This window comes from Choloepus didactylus, chromosome 2 (genome assembly GCF_015220235.1).
Source record: "Choloepus didactylus isolate mChoDid1 chromosome 2, mChoDid1.pri, whole genome shotgun sequence".
NCBI classification, from domain to species: Eukaryota; Metazoa; Chordata; class Mammalia; order Pilosa; family Megalonychidae; genus Choloepus; species Choloepus didactylus.
Genome location: NC_051308.1, coordinates 57,665,901 through 57,674,419, shown reverse-complemented (window position 1 = coordinate 57,674,419; position 8,519 = coordinate 57,665,901). Strand labels below are relative to the sequence as shown.

General features: G+C 40.8%; 1 protein-coding gene across 1 annotated transcript; it reads right to left on the bottom strand.

The window, feature by feature from the left end:
• Positions 1-3,999: 3,999 nt before the first annotated feature.
• LOC119511683 (alpha-1,3-mannosyl-glycoprotein 4-beta-N-acetylglucosaminyltransferase-like protein MGAT4E) lies at positions 4,000-7,706 on the bottom strand. The gene is made up of 4 exons (XM_037806193.1): positions 7,606-7,706; positions 7,051-7,219; positions 5,916-6,072; positions 4,000-5,141 (listed from the first exon to the last, which is right to left on the bottom strand). The coding sequence occupies exons 1-4, from the start codon at positions 7,704-7,706 to the stop codon at positions 4,000-4,002; spliced, it is 1,569 nt and encodes a 522-aa protein (XP_037662121.1).
• Between the last annotated feature and the right edge of the window lie 813 nt (positions 7,707-8,519).

Here is an 8,519-nt window from a genome sequence, read left to right as displayed (position 1 = left end):
CCTGGGTTATCTATTATGTTCCTTTGATCTATGTGTCCTCTTACTAATACCATACTGTCTTTATATAAAAGTTGAAAACTGGGTAGTGCAATTCCTCTAGCTTTATTCTTTGTTTCAACATTGGTTTAGTTATTCTATTTCCTTTGCCTTTCCACATAAATTTTAGACCAGCTTGTCCATACCTGTAAAAAAAGCTTCCTGAGATTTTGTTTGGAATTGTATTAAATCTTAATAGAGCAGTTTTGTATTAGATGATATCTGTATTACATGAACATAGTGTCTTTCCATTTCTTTAGGTCTTCTTTGATTTTTTTTGTCAGTCTTTGGTAGTTTTCAGCATACAGATTCTGTATAAGTTTTGTTAGATTTATACCTAAATAAATCATTTCAGGGTGTGTGTATGTGTGCTATTTTAAATAATATTGCTTTAAAAATTTTTGGTTTCCAATTGCACATTGCTAGTATATAGAAATACAAATGATTTTTGTGTGTTGACTACAAAAAATTAACTCATTATTTCTAAGAGCTGTTATTGTAGATTTCTCAGAATTTTTAGGTAGACAATCAGGTTGTTTGTGAATAGGGACAGTTTTATTTCTTTCTTTTTCATCCCTATGCCTTTTATTTCTTTTACTGGCCTTGTTGCACTGAGTAGAACTGCCAGTATAATAATGAATAAAAGTGGTGAGAATGGACATCCTTGCCTTGTTCCTGATCTTACGAGAAATCGTTCAATATTTCATCATTAAGTATGATGTTAGCTGGAGGAGTTTTTATTGATGCCTCATATCAGGTTGAGGAAGAGCCCTTCAATTCCTAGTATTCTGGAGTTTTTATCTTGTAAGTATGTGAACTTCATCAGATGCTTTACTCTGCATCAATTGATGTGATCTTCTTTATCCAATTAATATGGTGAATTATACTGATTTTTTTAATATTGAGCCAGCATTGCATTCCCTGGATAAAACCCATTTGGTTGTGGTATATTCTTTTAATGTATTTCTGGAATTGATTTGCTAATATTTTGTTGATATTTTTCCACCTCTGTTCATGACAGATAATGGTCTGTAGTTTTCTATTGTTATGCTGCCTTCGTTTTTAAATGTGTTTTTTGAATTAGTATCCAAATGAGGTCCACACATTGAGATTTGGTTTTTAAAGCTGTAGGTTCTCTTTCCATCTCTCTCCTTCTCTTTTCATTTCCTTACAAATTTATTTGTTGAAGAAACAGAAGCCTGCACTCCTAACCACTACAGTATGTTGCCTATAGACAGGTATTTGAGGTCTGGTATCCACGGAGCACTGCAATCAGCATCACAAGTCTGAAGATAGACCTGGATGAATTACGATGATCCCTCACTGCTGGAGAGCTACTGGCAGGTGGGAAAGTGGGCAGGTGTTATCAGGGAGTTCTGTTCTGCCCCTCAGCTGGGGAACCTGGGAGGAGGAGTAGTTAACTTTGCCTGGTTAGGGACCTATATAGTCCAGGATGGTGGAGAGAACATCTCTTACTTGGAGCTTTCAGTGTGTGGCTCCAAGAAGAAGGGAAAGATGAGTGTCTGGTATGGAGGGCTGAGGTCTGAGAGATGCTTTTGGCATCACTGATTTTTTTTCTTTGTTAAAGAAGTTGTAGGTTTACAGAACAATCATGCATAACATACAAGATTCCCATACACCACCCACCACCAACACCTTGCATTGGTGTGGAACGTCTGTTACAATTGATGATGGCACATTTTTATAATTCTATTAATTAAAGTCCATGGTTTAACTTAGGGTTCAGTTTTATGGACTTTTAAAAATTTTTTATTCTGTTACCATGTATACAATCTAACATTTCCCCTTTTAATCATACTCAGATATATATTTTGGTGCTGTTAATTACTGTTCACAATGTTGTGCTACCATCACCACTGTCTATTACCAAAACATTTCCATCATTCCAAAAAGGAACCTGTACATTTTAAGCCTTAACTTCCCATTCCCTATTCCCACCCTGTCCCCTGGTAACCTACTGTGCCAGTTTGAATGTATTATGTCCCCCAAAACGCCATTATCTTTGATGCAATCTCATGTGGGCAGATGTATTAGTGTTGATTAGATTGTAATTCTTTGAGTGTTTCCATGGAGATGTGACCCACCCAACTGTAGGTGGTAACTCTGATTAGATAATTTCCATGGAGTTGTGGCCCCGCCCATTCAGCATGGACCTTGATTAGTTTACTAGAGCACTGTATAAGCTCAGACAGAAGGAGTGAGCTTGCTACAGCCAAGAGGGACACTTTGAACACACAGGAGCTGAGAGAGGAGCTGCAGCTTACAGAAACATTTTGGAGATGGCCTTTGAAAGCAGACTTTTGCTCTGGAGAAGCTAAGAGAGGACAAATGCCCCAAGAGCAACTAAGAGTGACAGTTTTGAGGAGCTGCAGCCTAGAGAGGAACATCCTGGGAGAAAGCCATTTTTAAACAAGAACTCTGGAGCCGATGCCAGCCATGTGCCTTCCCAGCTAACAGAGGTTTTTCAGATGCCATTGGCCATCCTCCAGTAAAGGTACCCAATTGTTGATGACTTACCTTAGACACTTTAGGGCCTTCAGACTGTAACTGTGTAACCAAATAAAGCCCCTTTTATAAAAGCCAATCCATCTCTGGTATTTTGCATAATGGCAGCATTGGTAAACTGGAACACCTATATTCCAAATTTTGACTCTATGACCTTATTTATAGAAAATCTAAAAGAATCCAAGAAAGCTACTAGAGCTAATAAACAAATTTAACCAAGTGGGAGGGTACAAAATCAACACAGAAAAAAACAATTGTTTTTATACATTAGCCATGAACAATCTGAAGAAGAAATTAAGAAAATAATTTTATTTAAAATAAAATCTAAAATATCTAGGAATAAACCTAACCTAGGAAGTGAAATACTTGTACACTAAAAACTACAAAATACTGTTGAAAGAAGTTAAAGAAGATCTAAATTAATGGCAATGAATTCCATGTTAATGAATTGGAAGACTTAATATTGTTAACATGTCCATACTACCCCAAACTATCTTCAGGTTCAATATAATCGCTATCAAAAATCCAGCAGCCTTTTCTTTCTTTTTTCGGAAATTGAAAAGCTGATCCTCAAATTTATAAGGAACTGCAAGGTGCCCCAAATAGGAAAGACCATCTTGAAAAAGAAAAGCAAAGTTAGAGGACTCAAACTTCCCAACTTCAGAATTTATTACAAAGCTACATTAATCAAAAGTATGTGGTTATTTATATATTGTTTCTTCCCTCAAGAAAGTTATAGCTTCTATTCTGAACTTTCAGGGATAAGATATAGAACATTTCAATGTTCTCATGAAAGTAAAGGATCCTCTCCATAGAAAAATACACATATGAATCAACAAAAATTTTTGCACATAGTCCTAGAGGATTCCTGGACACTTGAAACATCCACTCCTGAATCCCAGCTAAGCAGTTTTTGCTCCAGTGGGGTCTCAACTTTGGCACATTGGGGGTTTGGGTCTATAAATGTCAGCCAAAGGCAATTCCACCCCATGATTATGGTAATTTCAAGACTGTTGCCAACTCTAGGTAGAGCAATAAGTCTTTCAGGGAAAGATCCTAGTGTGTTATACCTGTATGTAGACAAGACCCAAGGCAGTTCATGATGACCCTTTCTCTGGCCCTTGGAGGCCAGAAGGATATTATCTTGTCTCTGGCCCCCATTAAATTGTGTCATCTACCTTAAGTAGCTTAGCAAACCCGGAATTAGGGTTACCATACGTCAGCCTGCCCAGGACATGCCTGGTTTATGTCTGTTGTTCCAGTTTAATTATTAATAGCTTTTCATTTAATTCTCAAAAGTGTCCTAGTTTGGACAATAAACTATGTGATCATGCTACTCAGAATGAGCAGCCCTTGATCAATTTCTAGCTTTATTTCTTATCAACCATGTAGATTTCATTCCCAAATCTGATCCCTCCAGAATTCCCACTGGGCTCTCTAACTCATCTCTTCCTCAGGCTCAGTCCAGACTTTGATCTGCCTAACCAGGAGCCAAGAATCTTGAGATGCTAGCACCAGCAGTCGTATACAACTCAATTCCTCCACAGAATCATCTTCATAAAATACCATCTGGTCCAAATTTCCTTCCACCAGTGGCCCCAGCAGGGTATAGCGGGCACAGCCTTTGGAATCCTCCATGGGATCATAGCCTAGTTCTACTTGCCCCTGCTGCAGTTGGTACATCCCTTCTTTATGAAAGCCTGTCAGCACTACTATCCGGGTGACTTTTTGTGGCCTTTCCAAAATCACTGTCAGGTGGTTGCCTTTCAAAGGATCTAAGGTAGCATAGTACTCCTCATTCAGAATATAGGCATATTGTGGAAAAAAATTCCCTACTGTCATCATATCAGTGATGACACTGGCAAGAGGGTTGTCTGGTTCATCAAAGACCTTTTCCTTATCCACAGGAAAGCATGTGTCCTCTACCACAGAATAATTGTGCATGTGATGGAAGATGGAGGGACTGAAACGAATTGGAATGTCTTGGGCCAAAAGAAAGCGGAATTTGGAGAGAAGCAAGTCAGTAGGCGTGTCCTTAGGGAAGAGGAAGAAGAATGAGGTCAGGCGGGAGAGGTCACTTGTGTGGAAAACTTTCCCAGAGAAGCTCAAGCTGGAGAATTCCAGGATCACCCAATGTATTTCTTTCCAGGCTGATAGTGCCCAATAGATGGCGTAAACAAATTTGGGAGCAAAATGAACATCATCTCCTATCATCAGAAAGTAATCAGAGAGGTTGCTAGCAAAGTTCATGAGGAGGGCATAATCTGCTTTCTGCCTGAAATAAAGTGCTTCACAGGATGAGAAGTGATTGGTGTTATTCAGATCTTCTGGGAGAGAAGGATCATTGAGAAAACCATGGATCACGAGCAGTTTCTGGGCCTCAATATGTTGTTTGAAGAGACTTGAAATATTGGCCACTGTTTGGCTGAGCCATTCAGGGTCAGGATCTGACAGATGGACCAGCACTGTGATATACTTCAGCTCAGGTTCTGAGGATGCATGGAACAGAGACTGCAGGGTGCTCAAGAGGTCACTTCCACGAGGACGGTGCACTGAGGAAATCCCCACCGTAAGCAGTTCTGAGGGGAGATATGGGGACCTTTAGTGCTTCAGGGTGGTGAAGAGTTCCTAGATTAGAATTGTCCTTCCAGGACTTCTCTTTAATACTAATGCCTGTGACAAATTCCTATTTCCTCCCCTGGAGAGCATATGGTCCAGATAACAGGATAATGTCTGATCAGAAGTTGTGAGTCAGTTTTATTTGATCAATACTTTGGAAGTCTGTGGGAGGTGGGGTAGAGTTGACTTTATGGAGGGCAAAGCTCTCTTTGATGTGGAAAGCTGCCCCATATCAAAGGCAAATTATCTTAGCCTGGCTTGGCAAATGATCTTAGCCTGGCCTTGACCTCCAAAATTATCTCAGATATCATCAACCAGACCTGGATGAGAGGATCTCCAGGGATGTTTGTAAACCCAACCATCTTTGCAGTCTGGTACACTGGGACACAATGCCCACACTGCCCTCCTTTGCCTCTACCCAGTTCTTTTTCTAATGACTCCCTCTGACTCTTTTCCATCTTGTCTTCCTCTCTCTGGGATCCTGCCATGAAGAAGCTTCACTGGGGGATGGCTCCTTTACAGGGTCCCTATGGACTGCTCCTCCCTTTTAGTCATTCAAAGTGGAGGAAGATGGGAGGAAAATGCACTCAGGATTTTATCCAGCACCAAATTCGGTAGCATGGCTTTTCCTTGGATATCAGTGCCTTGTCCCTTTTTACCCACCTTCCCTTTCCATCATTAGAAGACCCTGTCCGGCCTTCTCCCAGTCTGACCACTCTCTCCCTTGTACTCACTCTTTTCCTGGGGAATAGTTCCAGCCAGGAATTTGTAGTTGGTGTGTTGGAGTAAAGGATAGTTTTTCCGCATTTTCTTGAAGGTCTCCAGATGTTTCTTGTTTTCAGATTTGATTTCCTCCTGAAGTAGCTGCCACACAGTTCTTCTCTTTTCCTCCTGAGGATAGGATAAGTGTTAGCTCTGAGGTTCATGTTCAAATTCTCTGTAGACAATTGCAGGGCACATTCCCCTTTTAGAACTGGCTGGGCCAAGTCCCAGGAGGCCAGTCACCAGGAAGGCAGAGTGTCTATGCTCAGTTCCCTGCTGTTCCTACCACATGTTGAGAACACTCAGTAGCTTCTAGCACAGCCCATGGGCCCTGCATTGAGGGAAGGGGGCCCCTTCAGTTTTGCATGGGATGCCTGTAGGAATGTCCTGTGCTTATGTATGATACGAATTTCCCTGCCCACATCACTTCTAATATCTCCTACCAGTATCAGGTTGGTAAGTCTTCTAATTCAGATTAGGGCTCTGCTAGTTGCTGTGATAGAAGCTGAAAATCATTGTCTGGTTCCTGTCCTCAAGGAATTTACACATGGTGCCTCAATTCTAAAGTCCTGTCTTTTACTGAATTGTATCCACCCACCCATTTCTGGATCACTTCCCCCTAGCCACCATGTGCTTTAATCTAGGTGGTCTGAAGCATTTTAGGAAAAAAGTACACTCCAAAGCCTCAGCATAAGTGGATCAAGTTGTACTTCTCTACTTGCAGCTGTTGTACACTTCAAGGAAGTTATTTCAGAGCTCTGATTCTCAGTTGCTTCATGCATGAAATGGGAAGAACATCTCCCATGTCAGGCTGTGTTGAGGGATGTGGCCAGCATCCAGGAAGTCCTCATCACATTCTGGTCAGCATAAGCCTCTAAAGATGACCTTTCCATACTTTAGATGCCCTCTCTTCTTCCTACCCCCATTCAAATCCTATCCCTATTTCAAGGTCTGTTCAATATTTATCTTTTCCCTGACATTCTCCCAATTCTTCAAGTGCCCTTTTCTCAAAATTACAGTCATTCTAGAGTGTTTCACCTAACTGGAAAAAATTCCCACCTAATGAAGAGTTGAAAAGTGGTCCAGCTCTCAAGCTCGGGTACTTACCATTGATAGACTGTACTCAACATGCTCTTGGTTATTCTCTTGGAAGATGAAGCCCAGGAAGACTAAGGATACAGCAACTATGATATATCTCCATAGAAAATGGTTCATAATGCTGGGGCCAGGAGCAGTTCTGCAAAGTAATGAGCCAGATATGGATCCTGAGTTCCTCCTACACAGAAAAGCCCAGGATGTTTTCCTCTTGCCTTGAATTCTCCCACTTCCTTTCCTTCATCCCTCCTCCTGATCATGACTACGTAATTATCTCCATAACATTTTTCCCACCTAGATTGACCCTCCCCACTACTTGTAGCCATCTATGGAAAGACAAAGGTCAAGGAGTTTCATTCCTTCACCTGCCTGGGTTTCCAGGTGAAATTGGATGATCTTCCTTCATTTCTCCACTCTTAGAGAAGAGACCCAACCGAGAGCATTTATTGCCAAGAACAGGAAATCAAGGGCTTAAGTGTTAAATATACCTTTCCCAAAGCTTCAGTCTCCAGCCACGTTCTCCTCTTGGGTTTTATTGATATATCCTTTCTTTTAACCCCCACTTACTTTTGTGCCTGAGCCTTTCCAGGATTATGTTTGGTTGATATAAGTAGTTTTGAATCAAGTCGGAGGTACAAAGAAAATGCTTGTTGGCAAGTCTGTGCCATGCCTTACTGGTAAGAAGGATGTGCATCTGAAAGTGACCAGAAGTTCTAACCATGTGGAAATCTTTACTGTATTTGAAGTGCCATATCTGTTGGAGTCTTCTTTTTCTAACAGAAAATGAGGCTTGAGTGTTTCTTAGAGAGCAGGGATTTCTCTGAAACTAAGAAAACCTTGAATGTTGAAGTATGGGTTCCCAAAGTAGCTCCTCTGAGGTAGCTGAACCTGGTCAGCCCCCCCAGGAGACCCCGCCTGACAACCATTGTTCATCCTGAATGGGGTGTGCTCACCATTGTAGCCTCACATCAAGCACCAGTTTCTGGGTGAGGTGGGGAGAAAGTTTTAAAACCAACTTTCCAGACTTTTATCTCAAATCCAGAAATTTTGAAATCAACTGTAATTTTGAATCAAGGTGACAAGGCTGGATTTTGAATAATTCTTTTCCCTATTAGAGGCCCCCATGGATGGATCCTGGAGGAGGCATTGCCTCCCTCTCCAGGCTTGTGCTGCCTGGTGTCTTAGACACCACAAATCAGTTCTCAAATCTCCCGTTTTCTCTTGGACCAGAACTTCCCAGTGTGCTCTGAAGTTTCCTGTTCTTCTGTTTTTCTGTCCTTCTTCTCCTCCCCTCTTTGAAATCTGTTCTTCCAGTTCTCTTCTTTCTTTTCTCTTTCTCTTCTAAAAAAAAATCATCACAAAGATTTAGATAGAATATATATGATTTGCAACAATTTTATCTCATTGTGTAGGTTGTCCTTTTACTTTTTTGTATTTTTCCTTTGATGCATGAAAGTTTTTAATTTTTATAAAATAAAATT

Excerpts from the sequence above, each read along its gene's own strand:
- LOC119511683 (XM_037806193.1), bottom strand. The coding sequence starts at position 7,706 with ATGGCACAGACTTGCCAACAAGCATTTTCTTTGTACCTCCGACTTGAT. Across the intron at positions 6,073-7,050 it reads TTGAGTACAGTCTATCAATG|GAGGAAAAGAGAAGAACTGT; the intron begins GTAAGTACCCGA and ends TCCTATCCTCAG. Across the intron at positions 5,142-5,915 it reads AACTATTCCCCAGGAAAAGA|AACTGCTTACGGTGGGGATT; the intron begins GTGAGTACAAGG and ends ATCTCCCCTCAG.